The sequence below is a fragment of the Musca domestica genome, unplaced genomic scaffold, assembly GCF_030504385.1.
Source record: "Musca domestica strain aabys unplaced genomic scaffold, Musca_domestica.polishedcontigs.V.1.1 34, whole genome shotgun sequence".
In the NCBI taxonomy this organism is placed as follows: domain Eukaryota; kingdom Metazoa; phylum Arthropoda; class Insecta; order Diptera; family Muscidae; genus Musca; species Musca domestica.
In genome coordinates, this window is record NW_026712313.1 from 6,054,567 (window position 1) to 6,072,790 (window position 18,224).

The 18,224-nt window shown below is 34.3% G+C and overlaps 1 protein-coding gene across 1 annotated transcript in view; it reads left to right on the top strand.

Annotated features, from left to right (window-relative positions):
* The first annotated feature begins 1,267 nt into the window (after nucleotides 1-1,267).
* LOC131800418 (lipase 1-like) overlaps nucleotides 1,268-18,224 on the top strand; it is a 96,200-nt gene continuing 79,243 nt past the window's right edge. The window contains exon 1 of the mRNA XM_059125598.1: nucleotides 1,268-1,405. Coding sequence (XP_058981581.1) covers nucleotides 1,274-1,405 — 132 coding nt within the window. The 5' untranslated portion in view covers nucleotides 1,268-1,273. The remainder of the gene's footprint in view (nucleotides 1,406-18,224) is intronic.

An 18,224-nucleotide genomic window follows, 5' to 3' on the forward strand; every position in this document is an offset into this window, starting at 1 on the left:
CAAATATTAGGATTTGCAAAGTTGGAGCAAAATCGTATTAATGTTTCTCTTTCTGTGCAGAAAATCTATTTATTGAAAAATTCGACCTTTTTGTGGAGGAGGTACCAGAAGGAGTGGACCGATATTGCCCATCTCCGAACTCGATCTAAGCTTCACAAAAATATTACGATGTACCAAATTTGGACCAAATCGGATACTCCCTTCAAGAGTTATAGCGAGCACCAGACAGACAGACGGATATCGCTAGATCGACTCCAAATGTCCTTAAACGGATTTGGTTGAAGATGCCTAGGGTCTAAAACCGTTATTTCGACTAGCCACATTTTGACCGTATCAAAAGATATATACCTGCTCTAGGCATAAGTATAAGAATCAGATTATTTCCCGAGTTTCAGATCAAACATCTGAAAATTTTCCGAATTTTAGATCAAACATCCGACACTTCTCCGATTTTTGAATGAATTATATGAATAAATCCATAGATTTTTTTCCAAATTTTGGATTAAACATCCGAAAGTTTTGCGCATTTTGTATCAAACATCCAAAAATGTCCCGAATTTTCCTTTTTTTCTTTTGAGCATTCTAATCGAATTCGCCACGAAAGTCTGACGTTCTTCCCGAAAAAAATTTTAAATATTTTTGGGCAATCTCAAACTACTTTTTCCGAGTTTGTTCAAAATTCGACATCAGAATCGAAAACTTGTGCAGAGTTCTTTTCCGAATTCGGAAAAAATCAGAAAAATGTTAGCTGGGATTCCTTAATATCTTACCAAATGAAGAAATACATCCTCTTTCACAACCCCACGCATAAATTGCTGTTCATTATGGTTTCCAAAAACCATGTTCATGTGTGTGTGTATATGTGCGTACACATGGGTACGTGACATAGAGGAAACGGAAACTGTCGCATTTAATGCCTTAAGATATTTGTGATCTCTGTATGCATGCGTGTGTGTGTGCGTGTGTGTGTGTGTTTGTTCGCTCGAAACCAATACAATTTTCGAAACATTGGCAGCTGTAAATGACTGAATCTACAGACAAATGTTTGACAATTGACACACTCATATTTGTACGAAAATCAACTCGAAATCGTATCGAGCGACAGGCGGACAGACAGGCAGGGCAGAACAGACAGAGTATATCGACATTGTGACACTTGGTACATTAGATTTAATGTTATTTACTTTTTTTATTTCTGTTTCGTTTTCCCTTCATTTAGTCATTCGTTGATTGCGTTTTCGTTTTTTTTTATTATCTTTATAGGTATCTTAATATGTTGCCGCTGTTGTTCCTGTCAAAGCCACTTTTTTTGTCGTGTTGGCGTGTTGTCATCAGCGATAATGGTGTCCTTCGGTGTTACAATCGATGTTATGGTTTTGGCATTGAATGGCTTCAGATTTACAAGGTAGGCAGATTTTATGTTTGTTTTTTTTTATTTTTCTCACACTCCAATTTGAAGATATTTGAATATCGATTGTGTCAAATTCCCATTTGGTTTTTTTTTTTTGTAATGAAAAATTAAGAAGGTGAATTGAAAGTGACACGTATTATTTTATTTATTCCTCCTTTTTTCGGAAATTAATTTTAAATTTTTTCAATATTCTGTAAGGACTTTTTTGCAATTGTTCTCGGGAGTATGTAAGTGGGTTAGTGTATTGTCATGGGATTTAAAATGTGCCAGATTCCGGTAATCCTGTTAAAAGTTATTTATAAAATTCCCTAAAAATTTAAACAGTTTTAAAAAATATTCGAAACTTACACACATGGAACTTAAAAGCTCTCCTTAAATTCCCTGTCCCACAAACGCAATGACATGTAATCACACCCAACTCCCACCACTCCTTTCCGCAGCGCACACATATTCAGGTGTTTACCATTGCAACTTCTCAACCCATTTTGAAATCCCATTTGTTTGTAAGCCTAAGGGAAAGGGGTTGAGCCTTACACATTTATCATGTCACCGAAAAAAAAATTAAAAATATATTTTAATGGGTTGCGCGTGTTTTATGCCAGCTGTGTATGTATGAGTGTGAGTGTCTGTCTGTCTGTGTGTGTGAGGTAAATAATATTCGTCCATAAGTTAATGCTTCAGGTGATATTAAATGAACTTTTTTAATATTCTGTCTTTTTTAAATGTCAAATTCAGATATCACTTTTTGGTTATTAACTTTAATGTATACACAACATCCATACCAAATTGTTTCGGTTGAACAAATGTGAATCCCTAGCACTTTATGAAATGTATGGAATGAACAAGATTTATTTTTTTTTTTTAAATTTTGGAATTTTTTAATTATTTTTTTACAAGGATAACCAAAGCAAAAAAAAACTTAGTTTTTTTCACGAATCATTAGACCAATAAACGTGGATTTTTTAAAGAATATTTTTCAAGGACCAATAAACGTGGATTTTTTAATGAATATTTTTTTCAGGGACCAATAAACGTGGATTTTTTAAAGAATATTTTTTTCAAGGACCAATAAACGTGGATTTTTTAAAGAATATTTTTTTCAAGGACCAATAAACGTGGATTTTTTAAAGAATATTTTTTTCAAGGACCAATAAACGTGGATTTTTAAAGAATATTTTTTCAAGGACCAATAAACGTCGATTTTTAAAGAATATTTTTTCAAGGACCAATAAACGTCGATTTTTTAAGGAATATTTTTTTCAAGGACCAATAAACGTGGATTTTTTAAAGAATATTTTTTTCAAGGACCAATAAACGTGGATTTTTTAAAAAAATATTTTTTTCAAGGACCAATAAACGTGGATTTTTTAAAAAAAATATTTTTTCAAAGACCAATAAACGTGGATTTTTTAAATAATATTTTTTTCAAGGACCAATAAACGTGGATTTTTTAAAAAAATATTTTTTTCAAGGACCAATAAACGTGGATTTTTTTAAAAATATTTTTTCAATGACCAATAAACGTGGATTTTTTAAAGAATATTTTTTCAATGACCAATAAATGTGAATTTTTTAAAAAATATCTTTTTTCAAGAAACCATAAACGTCGATTTTTTTAAAAAATATTTTTTTTCAAGGATCCATAAACGTGGATTTTTTTTAAAAAATATTTTTTTAAGGACCAATAAACGTGGATTTTTTAAAAGTATTTTTTTAAGGACCAATAAACGTGGATTTTTTAAAGAATATTTTTCAAGGACCAATAAACGTGGATTTTTTAAAGAATATTTTTTCAAGGACCAATAAACGTGCATTTTTTAAAGAATATTTTTCAAGGACCAATAAACGTGCATTTTTTTAAACAATATTTTTTCAAGGACCAATAAACGTGGATTTTTTAAAGAATATTTTTTTCAAGGACCAATAAACGTGGATTTTTTAAAGAATATTTTTTCAAGGACCAATCAAACGTGGATTTTTTAAAGAATATTTTTTCAAGGACCAATCAAACGTGGATTTTTTAAAGAATATTTTTTCAAGGACCAATCAAACGTGGATTTTTTTAAAGAATATTTTTTCAAGAACTAATCAAACGTGAATTTTTTTAGAGAATATTTTTTCAAGGACTAATCAAACGTGGATTTTTTAAAGAATATTTTTTCAAGGACTAATCAACCGTGGATTTTTTAAAGAATATTTTTTCAAGGACTAATCAAACGTGGATTTTTTAAAGAATATTTTTTCAAGAGACAATAATTGTGGATTTAAATAATATATATTTTTTCAAGACACAATAATTGTGGATTTAAAAAATATATATTTTTTTCAAGACACAATAATTGTGGATTTAAAAAAAATATTTTTTTTCAAGACACAATAATTATGGATTTAAAAAATATATATTTTTTTTCAAGACACAATAATTGTGGATTTAAAAAAATATTTTTTTTTTTTTCAAGACACAATAATTGTGAATTTAAAGTAAATATTTTTTTTCAAGACACAATAATTGAGGTTTTAAAAAAAATATTTTTTTTTCAAAAGCCGATAATCGTGGGTTTGTTTTTAAACATTTTTTCAATGTCTAATAATTGCAGATTTTTTAAATTTTTTTTTTTTTTCAAACACCGATGTGTTTTTTTTTCAATATTTGAATATATGAAAATGAACATTGGAGAATAAATTTAAGGGAACCTTTTTAAAGACCAACATTGAGGATTCCAACCCTGTGGATTTATTTTAGGTCTAGCAGAGCCATAAACGTGTTTTTTTTTTAATTTTATTTCAAGATACTAGAGCATTAAACGTGAATTTTAAAAGAATATTTTCGCAAAGACCCACAGAACAATAAACTGATTATTTTAGAATATTTTATGAAGGCTTGGTAGACAAATAATCTTTGATTTTTGAAGAATATTGTTTCAAGGACTAAGAGTTTTTAGTATATATTTTCAAGAATTAACAAATTAACATTTTATTTGTTAGAAACTGTTTTTGGGCAAAAAAGTGTGAGGATTTGTTTGTGGGCTTATTTATTTGAACCCTTATGTTCCTATCTCTACCATCTTGATAAAGAATCTTATGTTGATGGAAATATTGAGATGTACTAAGTTTCATGGATATTCAACATTTTGATGCTTTGTGGGGGAGGTACCAGAAGGAGTACATCGATATCATAGCAGATTCTGTGTTTGTAGAAATAATGTGATGCGTGAAATATGAGGGGAACCAGAACTTATTTCGGATTTTATAATCATTTTAGTTATTCAAAAATCCCATCTCCACCATCTTTATAACATATCTTGTGCTGATAAAAATATTGAGATGTGCCAAGTCTGAATGGAATTCGATGTTAATTTCGCGTTGTCTGAGCTTCATGGGTATTGAGAATTGGAGGCACCAAAAAGAGTGGACCGATATATACCATCTTCACACCAGAACTTGGGTTAAAAACAAATATTGTGATCTGTGTAATTTGAAGACAGTCGGAAACGTATGTGGGGGAGGTTCCGGAAGGAGTGGACCGATATTGTCCATCTCCGAACTCGATCTAAATTTGATGATAATATGACGATGTACCAAGTTTAGACTTAATCGGATACTCCCTTCGACAGTTATCGTGCACACCAGCCAGACATACAGACGGACGGACGAACATCGCTAGATCGATTCCATATGCCCTGAAACGAATTTGGCCCAAAGAGACCTAGGGTATAAAACCGTTATTCCGATGAGGCACTTTTTGGCCCTAACAAATAATATATACCCTTTCTATCCATATGGCTGAGGGTATAATCAAGGTGACCACCAATAAAGATTTTCCTATGGCGCTGAGTGAAAAAAGTTAAAAATCCATTGGAAGGTCTTATATAACTATGCTTGGTATTTTCAGATTTATTTTCACTTTAAAAAATGTGTTAATTATTTAGCAGTTGGAAATTAGGTTAAATAAATATAAATTTCCAAAACCATTCGAAATGTCACTCAACTTGCAACCGCAAGCAACCACCACCCTCAATTAGTAGCTGCCTCTTTGGCAAATTAAAAGATAAAACAAAATAGTATTTCCCTATTCAAGTATCCTGCCAGTATTTAACTAACAACGAATTTTGTTTGTTTTTTTTTTTTTTTTGCCTTTCAACCATTTGTTAATTTCTAACTTGTGCGCAATTTACTTAAGACGATGCCGGGTAACTTAAGGTATCCTTTCTGGGTGGAACTATCAACACTTTTAGTGAAATTAAATGAATCCTTAATGGAGACACAAACAAATGTTGTTGTTTGTTGTTGCTGTTGGGTTGCAGTGAAAATAATCCCTTGATGATGAAGATGCTGATGATGAGGTTGAGGATGGCGATGCCATAGTTGACACTGACGATGTGGATGATGAAGTAAATAGCGGTACCTTTGCTGTTGATTGTGGCAACACTCAAGACTTGATGATGCGTCGCGGTGCCAATGGAAAATGTTAAAATGACTGGAAATCCTTAAGAGTACGGCAAAAGTTAAAAATGTCACTGGCAGTTACAATCTCTTAACTTGGTTATTAGATGGAACAGCTACAACTACAAAGGGGTCCCTCTTAGTTTTAGTCAAAGTTTAGTGTTTGGTATATCGCTCTCTGTCCCTGTGTCACAAAACAAATAGTGCATGGCCAATCATCAGTATCTCAACATCATTACTTTGTTGTGGCGTTGTTGCCCTCCAGCTGGCAATGTATTTGAGGGTTTTCCTCGATCTTTTCCCTCTCAACACCAGTAAAAGTCAAAATAACTGACAAAACGAACTGACTTTAAGAAGTGACTTTAAAGCCACAAAAACCCATTTTACCGCATAAATAAACAGGCAAATATAAGTGACACAGCCGCCACACACACTTTTCTTCCTCGAGCTGTTGTGGCAGTCAGCCATCAGCGTCAACATCAGCAACAGAAAGCAGCATCCTCATCATCATCGTCGTCGTCAACATCAACGAGAGTGTACTTCAAGTAAAAGGAGTTTGAGGCTAAATATTAAGTATACGTTTTAGTTTCATTACGAACAACAAGTCCTGTGAAGACGAGTGCATGTCGGCCCCGCACACAAAAAAAGGAAGTGGTAGTAGTTGCAAGGATTATGACACATACACAAAACCCTGGGATTTTGCAACAAGCTATAGCAAAGTTTTTATCAAGATGAAGAATGAGAAAAAATATATAAAATGGAAAAGGGGTTTATAATAGGGTGGGTATGGAACTGTCGATCGTTGAAAAAAATATTCTTTAAAAAATCCACGTTTATTGGTCTGAAGGTCCTAGAAAAAATATTCTTAAAAAAATCCACGTTTATTGGTCTAAAGATCCTTGAAAAAATATTCTTTAAAAAAATCCACATTTATTGGCCCTTAAAAACATATTCTTTAAAAAATCCAGGTTTATTGGCCCTTAAAAGCATATTCTTTAAAAAATCCAGGTTTATTGGCCCTTGAAAAAATATTCTTTAAAAAATCCACGTTGGTCTAATGGTCCTTGAAAAAATATTTTTAAAAAATCCACGTCGGTCTAATGGTCCTTGAAAAAATATTTTTTAAAAAATCCACGTTGGTCTAATGGTCCTTGAAAAAATATTTTTTAAAAAATCCACGTCGGTCTAATGGTCCTTGAAAAAATATTTTTTAAAAAATCCACGTTGGTCTAATGGTACTTGAAAAAATATTCTTTAAAAATTCCACGTTTATTGGTCCTTGAAAAAATATTTTTTTAAAAAATCCATGTTGGTCTCATGGTCCTTGAAAAATATTTTTTAAAAAATCCACGTTGGTCTAATGGTCCTTGAAAATATATTTTTTAAAAAATCCACGTCGGTCTAATGGTCCTTGAAAAAATATTTTTTTAAAAAATCCATGTTGGTCTCATGGTCCTTGAAAAATATTTTTTAAAAAATCCACGTTGGTCTAATGGTCCTTGAAAATATATTTTTTAAAAAATCCACGTCGGTCTAATGGTCCTTGAAAAAATATTTTTAAAAAATCCACGTTGGTCTAATGGTACTTGAAAAAATATTCTTTAAAAATTCCACGTTTATTGGTCCTTGAAAAAATATTTTTTTAAAAAATCCACGTTAGTCTAATGGTACTTGAAAAAATATTCTTTAAAAATTCCACGTTTATTGGTCCTTGAAAAAATATTTTTTAAAAATTCCACGTTTATTGGTCCTTAAAAAAATATTTTTTAAAAAATCCACGTTTATTGGCCCTTGAAAAACTATTCTTTAAAAAATCCACGTTTATTGGCCCTTGAAAAACTATTCTTTAAAAAATCCACGTTTATTGGCCCTTGAAAAAATATTCTTTAAAAAATCCACGTTTATTGGCCCTTGAAAAAATATTCTTTAAAAAATCCACGTTTATTGGCCCTTGAAAAAATTTTCTTAAAAAAATCCACGTTTATTGGCCCTTGAAAAAATATTCTTTAAAAAATCCACGTTTATTGGCCCTTGAAAAAATATTCTTTAAAAATCCACGTTTATTGGCCTTGAAAAAATATTCTTTAAAAAATCCACGTTTATTGGCCCTTGAAAAAATATTCTTTAAAAAATCCACGTTTATTGGCCCTTGAAGGTCCTAGAAAAAATATTCTTAAAAAATCCACGTTTATTGGTCTAAAGATCCTTGAAAAAATATTCTTTAAAAAATCCACATTTATTGGCCCTTAAAAACATATTCTTTAAAAAATCCAGGTTTATTGGCCCTTAAAAGCATATTCTTTAAAAAATCCAGGTTTATTGGCCCTTGAAAAAATATTCTTTAAAAAATCCACGTTGGTCTAATGGTCCTTGAAAAAATATTTTTTAAAAAATCCACGTCGGTCTAATGGTCCTTGAAAAAATATTTTTTAAAAAATCCACGTTGGTCTAATGGTCCTTGAAAAAATATTTTTTAAAAAATCCACGTCGGTCTAATGGTCCTTGAAAAAATATTTTTTAAAAAATCCACGTTGGTCTAATGGTACTTGAAAAAATATTCTTTAAAAATTCCACGTTTATTGGTCCTTGAAAAAATATTTTTTTAAAAAATCCATGTTGGTCTCATGGTCCTTGAAAAATATTTTTTAAAAAATCCACGTTGGTCTAATGGTCCTTGAAAATATATTTTTTAAAAAATCCACGTCGGTCTAATGGTCCTTGAAAAAATATTTTTTTAAAAAATCCATGTTGGTCTCATGGTCCTTGAAAAATATTTTTTAAAAAATCCACGTTGGTCTAATGGTCCTTGAAAATATATTTTTTAAAAAATCCACGTCGGTCTAATGGTCCTTGAAAAATATTTTTTAAAAAATCCACGTTGGTCTAATGGTACTTGAAAAAATATTCTTTAAAAATTCCACGTTATTGGTCCTTGAAAAAATATTTTTTTAAAAAATCCACGTTAGTCTAATGGTACTTGAAAAAATATTCTTTAAAAATTCCACGTTTATTGGTCCTTGAAAAAATATTTTTTTTAAAAAATCCACGTTGGTCTAATGGTCCTTGAAAAAATATTCTTTAAAAAATCCACGTCTATTGGCCCTTGAAAAAATATTCTTTAAAAAATCCACGTTTATTGGCCCTTGAAAAAATTTTCTTAAAAAAATCCACGTTTATTGGCCCTTGAAAAAATATTTTTTAAAAAATCCACGTTTATTGGCCCTTGAAAAAATATTCTTTAAAAAATCCACGTTTATTGGCCCTTGAAAAAATATTCTTTAAAAATCCACGTTTATTGGCCCTTGAAAAAATATTCTTTAAAAATCCACGTTTATTGGCCCTTGAAAAAATTTCTTAAAAAATCCACGTTTATTGGCCCTTGAAAAAATATTCTTTAAAAAATCCACGTTTATTGGCCCTTGAAAAAATATTCTTTAAAAAATCCACGTTTATTGGCCCTTGAAAAAATATTCTTTAAAAATCCACGTTTATTGGCCCTTGAAAAAATATTCTTTAAAAAATCCACGTTTATTGGCCCTTGAAAAAATATTCTTTAAAAAATCCACGTTTATTGGCCCTTGAAAAAATATTCTTTAAAAAATCCACGTTTATTGGCCCTTGAAAAAATATTCTTTAAAAAATCCACGTTTATTGGCCCTTGAAAAAATATTCTTTAAAAAATCCACGTTTATTGGCCCTTGAAAAAATATTCTTTAAAAAATCCACGTTTATTGGCCCTTGAAAAAATATTCTTTAAAAAAATCCACGTTTATTGGCCCTTGAAAAAATATTCTTTAAAAAATCCACGTTTATTGGCCCTTGAAAAATATTCTTTAAAAAATCCACGTTTATTGGCCCTTGAAAAAATATTCGTTAAAAATCCACGTTTATTGGCCCTTGAAAAAAATATTCTTTAAAAAATCCACGTTTATTGGCCCTTGAAAAAAATATTCTTTAAAAAAATCCACGTTTATTGGTCCTTGAAAAAAATATTCTTTAAAAAATCCACGTTTATTGGCCCTTGAAAAAATATTCTTTAAAAAATCCACGTTTATTGGTCCTTTATTGGTCTGATGGTGCTTGAAAAAAGACTCTTTAAAGAGCCAAAAAAAAGCCCTTCTCGTTCCACCCCATTGTATTAGCTGTGTCTGTATTTAGCCGTCTGTATCATTTACTACTTCTGGCTTTTTCGAGTAGATGTAAACATAGTTGCATTTTAAGTAAATAAGAAATTTTGAGTTGGCTTCAAAGCAGCAGCAAGAAAAACAAAAGCAACAGCACCATCGCCATTACCATTAGCACCGGCACAGTGGCACTCGGAATGGGACACCACTTTTGGGATTTCTTTAATTAACTTGTGGTTGATAATTTACTAAATACACAAAAGGTGTTAGACATTTTTCTTTACATATTTGAGTGAGACAAATTAGTTATTACTAAATCCAATTTGAAGTGATAAATTAAGTTTTGCTAGTTAGGACTCCTTAGGGAGATGGCAAAAGGACGAAAGGATTAATATGAATGGAAGGAATGGGTGAAAATAAACATTTATCTATTTCTTGACCATAAATACAAGGGCAAAATGTTTAAAATAATTTCAGACGGGAGCAATTTTCTAAAACACCCACATCCAACTTGCAATTTTTAACTCGGTTATGTAGTCTCCCTGCCTGCACTTCTATTGGGAGAGATAGACTCCCTTCCTACAGAGAGGGATAGACTCCCTGCCTACAGCTCGTCTATGGAGAGGGATATACTCCCTGCCTACAGCTCGTCTATGGAGAGGGATATACTCCCTGCCTACAGCTCGTCTATGGAGAGGGATAGACTCCCTGCCTACAGCTCGTCTATGGAGAGGGATAGACTCCCTGCCTACAGCTCGTCTATGGAGAGGGATAGACTCCCTGCCTACAGCTCGTCTATGGAGAGGGATAGACTCCCTGCCTACAGCTTGTCTATGGAGAGAGATAGACTTCCCGCCAGCAGCTCGTCTATGGAGAGAGATAGACTTCCCGCCAGCAGCTCGTCTATGGAGAGAGATAGACTTCCCGCCAGCAGCTCGTCTATGGAGAGAGGTAGACTCTTTGTCAGCAGTACGTCTATGGAGAGAGATAGACTCCCTGCCCTCAGCTCATCAATGGCTCCTTTTTAGATTACCTGTGCAGAAGACTCCCGTTAGATCGAATATGCAAAGGAGCTCCTACTTAGATTACCTATGAAAAGGGCTTCCTTCTTCGTTCGCTCAATATATTCTTAAAAATCCACGCTTATTGATCTTTTGGTGCTTTTTTAGGTCGTCTATAAAAATGACATAATTTTGGGGTCGTCTATATGATATACCCCTTATTAGCTTCCTGTCAGCCTGTCTGATTGGTGTCATTTTTCTGGACTTTTATCATCCCTTCATGAAATTTGTCATAAGGTCGCCTATGAAAAGGGCTCCATCATCAGCTCTCTTTAGAGACGGCTTATTCATGAGCGCGCCTATGGTAAGGCGTAACTGTGTCATCTGCTCGCCTATGGTATGAATTTGCTTATCAGCTCGCCAATGGTAAGGACTGGCTCATGAACTTGATTCTCTCAACTGCTCGTCTATTTTAAGGACTCGCTCATCAGCTCGCCTATGATAAGGACTCGATCATCAATTCACCTATGGTAAGGACTCGCTTGTCAGCTAGCCTATGATAAGGACTCCCTCATGAACTCGACTCTCTCTCTCTCTCACTCATCAGCTCGCCTATGATAAGGACTCGCTCATAAGCTTGCTCATTTGCTCGCCAATGATAAGGACTCGCTCATCAGCTCGCCTATGATAAGGACTCGCTCATTAGCTTGCCTATGATAAGGACTCGCTAATAAGCTTGCTCATTTGCTCGCCAATGATAAGGACTCGCTTATCAGTTAACCTATGATAAGGACTCGCTCATGAACTCGGCTCTCTCTCTCACTCATCAGCTCGCCTATGAAAGGAGTCGCCCATTAGCTCAGCTGAAGAAATGATTCGCTCATCAGCTCGCCTATGGTAAGGACTCGCTGATCTCGCTCAAGAACTCGACTCTCTCTCACTCACCAGCTCGCCTGTGATAAGGACTCGCTCATAAGCTTGCTCATTTGCTCGCCGATGATAAGGACTCGCTCATTAGCTTGCCTATGATAAGGACTCGTTCACGATTAATAGGCCTATTAAAAGGATTCGCTCATCAACACGCCTGTGATAAGTAATTGCTCATCAGCACGCCTATGATAAGGACTCACACATCAGTTCGCCTATGGAAAGGACTCGTTGCTTATCAGCTCGCCAATAGAAAGGACTCGCTACTCATAAGATCGCCTACGGAAAGGACTTTCTTATCAGATCGCCTATGAAAGGAACTCCATTTTCAGATCGCCTATGAAAAGGACTCGCCGCTCATCAGCTCGCCTATGATAAGGACTCGCTTAACAGCTCGCCTATGGAGAGGACTCACTCGAGCTCACATTCGGAAAGGACTTCCCCATCTGTTCACCTATAAAAAACGCTCCCTCAATTGCATGTCTATGGGGACTGACTGTCTTTTCTGATCAGATTTCCTTTTCAGCTATTGGCTTCTTTTTCTGCTCGTCTATGGAGAGGACTTACTTTTCACATCGCCTATGGAAAAAAATCCCGTTTTACCTTGCCTTCGTAAAGAATTCACTTTGCAGCTTGTGTGTAGAAAAGACTTCTTTTTCTACGCGTCTATAAAATAGACTTCCTTTTAATCTATAAAAACATACTGGCTTTCGGCTTCTTTATTAAAAGGACCCATTTTCAGCTCACCTATAAAATGATGTTATATTTGAACTCGCTTATGAAAAAGATTATCCTTTCAGCTCGCCTATAAAAAAGACCCAAATTAGGCTTGCCTAAAGAAAGGACTCCTTTTCGGCTCTTTTTAAGGAATAGACTTCCTTATCAGCTCCTATGGACACTTCTCGGCTAGAGAGCTGACTCCTCTCTCTCTCTTAGCTCTGGAAGGGCTCTATTTCAGCTCTCAGTTGAATGAATAGGTTCTCTTTTTCAGTGAATAAATATATAATCGTCCTTTTATGTCCTTTTCTGGACTTCTCCACTTTATGAATCTTTTCTCAATTTTACCACAGTTCCTTAAAAGTGCCCTCATCATTCGGACCGTTTATTCGACAAATTGCAACAGAGTTAAATTGTTGAAGTGGTGTCACTGGCTCACCAGGACTTTGTTGCTTTGATGTCATTTATGGGACAACTTATAAACGACTGCGGCTACGAATAAGACATTTTGCCATGCTGCCAGCATGAAAAGCAGGGAAATTGAGCTCAATGACTGACTGGCTGGCTGGCTGACTAACTGTTTGACTGACTAAAGAAGCGATAAGAATTGTGAACTCGAAAAAACAAAGAGGGAACCGAAAAACTTTTAACATGGCAAAACTTTGGTTGGAAAATATTTAAAAATGGGTATTTGTATATGTTTAAGTTGGTACTTGGTTTTATTCGAGTCCACAAAGCAGCAAATAAGGACTTCTCGTCCTTTAACACACACAGTGATCCTTGAGGCAATAACAAATAAAAATAATATGAAAGAATTGTAATCGTTACAATAAAATTTACATATGGTTAACAATCTTTTATGGGTTATTTAATTTGAGCATATGTGTACATGTATGTATATATGTGTGTGTGTGTGAATGTCAATGTATTGCTGACAAACATTGTCTCAGCTGTTTTTACACAATAAAAATTGTGCCAACAATGGCTTTTGTCTTTATACTACTTTGGTAAAAGGATATGACCACCATCCTCGATATCCTTTCGAAAGGAGAAGCAACAAATGTTCTTAATTGCTATATTCCATTCCATTATTTGTCTTTGTCTTTTGTTCAATTGTCAGTTGCCTTGTTTATCTCGAGGATTTCTTGTGTTTTTGTCGAAAACTGTTAATAACTATAATTTTCATGGTCATTCCCATAAGTCCTTTACACACACACACACACTCACACCCTCGTTCACATGATCTTGTCCCTGGTCCATTTTTATAGCTTCCATGTGTCTTGGTATTTGAATGCCTGTCTTTATGGTCATCGTTTTATTTTTTTTATGTATTTCTGTGTTTTCTCCTCCTGAACGTCCACCGGCCAGACGTTGTCCCATCGTCGTCATTATCGTCCTCGTCTTTGGCTGTTAATGTCCAATGTGTTATGTTTAATGGTGCGCAAAATGTAATGTAATATCTGTCGTCGCATTTTGTGCCATTAAAGGATATCAAAGATTATGTTTAACTTCTGAGGTTTCCGAGAAGGTTTTCTTTTTATTGCATTTCGGGGTTTTTTTAAGAGGCGACAATTGACATAAAAATATAAGCCGTGCTAAGAGTTTTTCCTCGGTTATATACTTGATCAGCAGTCTGTTGTCTGTAGTCTATAGAGCTTAAGTGCTCTATAGGCCATTGTCCTTTTTTTAAAAAAAAAGTTTCAAAATTTGTATATCAGATCTAGAAGCCCAATCTCTCAATAAAACATTTTGAACACGTAAGAAAAGACTATAATCGTGCGGGTCCGACCATGTGATACCCTACAACATTACAATATGTTTGAAGCCCCCCGTTATGTCCAAAAAGGAGATTTCGTTTTTGAAAGGTTGTCATAGAGCACTGCCCTGAAGATACCCTAGCTTTTAAAACAGAGGCATTTGCCCAATATTTACGCACTACGTCGTGTTGTCAGGTATTCAAAACAATTTCACACGTAAAAGGCTTTAATATTGATCCTAACCCTACCCTCATGCAAAATTTCGGAAGGGTCGGTATTGGGGAGTGTAGAATAACTTTAGAAAATGTGCAATTCAAATTTGTAAGTCAAATTGAAAAAGTATGACAAAAATAAAAACAATTTAACAACAAATGTGAATATTTTTTATTGGCATATTTATACGCGATTTTCTTAGATTTTGTTCCTTTTCTGGAAAGAGACTATTCCGAATTCATAAGAAACTAACCGTCCAAATTGGTTAGATTATGTCGAGCCCCGAACTCTAACTCCATGCGAATTTCCGCGTCGAATGGTTCATAATTGTGGCTTATATAGCAACTGCAAAATCACGAAAATTTTGTGCGATCATCTCCAAAAAGAATTCTGACTCTTACCCTCCACCATTTTCAATTTTGTGAGAATCGGGCCACAATTGCGACCTGTAGCGTGATTACAAATTAATATTGGACAGACGTACATACATAGCTACATCGACTCAGCTCGGCGAGATAAGAAGATCCATATACAGGGTGAGATGAAAAAACTGCAACCACATTCAGACTGTTGTCATTTCTAAACCACTCGTCCAACAGCTGTTAAAATTACTCCGGTGACAGCATCGTGGCGGAAAAATGGCTCGTGAGCTGAACATATCGCATTATTCCATTCGGCAAATATTGAAAAAAATGAGCTCGGGATAAAGCCATTGAAATTCCAAAAAGTGCAACAATTTACACCGCAACAGAAAGAAAATAGACTCAAAACATCTAAAGAGTTGCTTCGCTTGGCCGAAAGTGGTGAACTACCGAATTTGGTTTTCTCCGATGAGAAAACATTCGTTGTTCAGCAGTTTGTAAACAAACAAAATGATCGTGTTTACTTGTCAAAGAGGTCAGCTGAAAATATTTTGGGGGTGTACAGGGTTGTCCATATTCGACGGATCCATCTGGCAACGCCATAACTTTTGACAGAGATGTCACATCGCTTAATGACATACCACGCGAGGGCTCTGAAATAGTTGAAATTTACATTCAACAGAAGAAGTCAATTGTGAAAACTCAACGTACTTTTAAAACATTAAAAAATGTGTGAAGTGCGCCTTCTGAGAACACCATTAAGCGTTTATACGAAAAATTTTCGACTGGTAAGGCTCTTTCTAATCCGAAGAGGCCATATAAAAGTCGACCAAGGCGATCGGCCGAGAATATCGCTGCCGTACGAGCCAGTATTGAGAGGTCCCCAAGAACATCCCAAAAACGCCGTTTTCAGCAGTTGGGCATGGCTCGGTCCACTTTAGAACGGATTATTCGCATTGATTTGCATTCGTTCCCGTACAAAATTCAATTGACGCAAAGAATGTTGCCTGCGGACAAGCCTCGTCGATTGGAATGGGCCGAAAGAGTCATGGGTCCGTCGTTATGCTTCATTTCCAGCGCACAATGGCTACCAAAATCTCCGGATTTTTTTTTTTTTTTTTTTTTGGAATGCAAGGTTGGGGCTAGAAAATGCCAAACTGTCGATTATTTCAAGCAAGCGCTTCGCCGGGAAAGGAAGAAAATACCGCTGAGCAACATTCGGCCAACGTGAGACGGTTTCATTGGCCGTTTGAAGGCCATAATTCGTGCTAAAGGAGGCCAATTCGTTTTCATCAGAGAAAACCAAATTCGGCAGTTCACAACTTTCGGCCAATCAAAGCAACTATTTAGCTCTTTTGAGTCTATTTTCTTTCTGTTGCGGTGTAAGTTGTTGCACTTTTTGGAATTTCAATGGCTTTATCCCGAGCTCATTTTTTTTTCAATATTTGCCGAACAAATGTAAATTTATTCAAAAAATTGATGCTATTTCCGACATTTTTTACTTTCATTAAATAAAATTTAAAAAGAAATAGTAAAAATTATGGCGTTTTACTTTGTTGCAGTTTTTTTTTATCTCACCCAGTTTCCTATATGGGAAACCAATATTTCATATATGGGAAACCAATATTAATTTTTGGACCAATCAAACTAATAATACCACACATAGTGTCGTAGGGTATAATAATAAATTGACTTTGATAAACATAGTTGTGAAGGGTATAAAAAGTTCGGCCGGACTTAAAGCCTTTTTTTGTTATCTTTATTTTCATTATATGTAGGATTTGCCCTGTAGTTATTTAATGTGTTTCACGGGGTATATATATAAAATATAACTATTCTCCCCTTGTTTAGCCGCATTTTTCCAAATCGTAATTTCATATAAATTACGAAATAAACTTGATTACGGCATAAAAAATCTACATTGTAAGCGTTCTAATTGGTTTAAATATCATGAAATATAATTTAACATAAAATTTAATATTGAAGCATTACACTAAGTATTTCTGCTGAGATATTTAATTATTTTAATAGGGTATATCATGTAAATGGGCTCTTAAAGAACAAAAAGCAATAAAAGAAGAGCCACAACAATAAAACATTGTAATATGGAGTCGTGGGAATACAAATATAAATGTAATAGGGTGGTTCCTTCTACAGAACTTAATCGATTTGATTTCTTGATTATATTTGATGCATCACATATGGAATGGAAATATTCTCCTTGGGAGGCATAACCTATCATGAGCTTAAATCATTTTAAATATATTTTTTAAATATTAAATTTTCATTACAAAATATCCAGAATTTCACCTAGCTCCTGCTTTCGTTCCAAATTAATGTTTTCTTCTATTTATGTCAATAGTTTCACCACTTCAGCTCCGAGTGAGTGCGAAACATCATACGCCAAAAAGCACCTAGCATATCTTTGGGATAAATAAGTAACCCAAAGAACCGCATTAATGCCGCAGATGGTTGTTGCCATCGCATAAGTTAGATGCCACATTTTAGATGCTGTTGGGATTTTATTTTCGGTGAGAATAGTTAACACGCGGTGAGTGAGAGAGAATAGCAGCTAGAAATAGTTGTAGTAGTAGTTGTGGCGGTGAAGTGACAATGTCATTTACCTGTAACGTCGTTAAAAACAAAACTCCCCTACACTACAACAAAACCATGTGAGAAGAACAGTTTAGCGTCAGCGAGATGAGAGAACATAAAAAAGTGTGGAGAAGCCGCAGGTGTCAAAGGTAATAGAATGGCGGTAATGTCTCTGAGCAAGTCTAGAAAGTAATAAAATTGCGAGAAGAGTCATATTTAACTAAAAAAAACATAGAAAATACTAACTAACGCGGTGTTGGCAAGTTGTTGTGTTGGTGCTGCATATACACGAACAAACAAATATATGCATATAAGTTAGCTTCTATATTCATCATTGTCTGTTTGGACAAAAGAAATATTGTTTTTTTACACAGTGGGTGAAATGTGGAGAATATGTCGATGCAATTACTGCATCTTTAAATATTTACGCTACAATTTGTTGTATTGAAATTAAAGCAAATATACATGTGTATGATTGGAGAACGTATACGTTATACGATTTTTGTGTGTAGCTCATATATACAGGATGCCATGATTAAACAAGTAAACAAAGGTTAAAGTCGTACGGGGTCGACCATGTGATACTCTACAACACTACAATATGTCGGAAGCCCCCTTGTTATAATATTTCGATATTAAAATAATGCCATAGAGGCCTGCCCAGTTGTTACCCA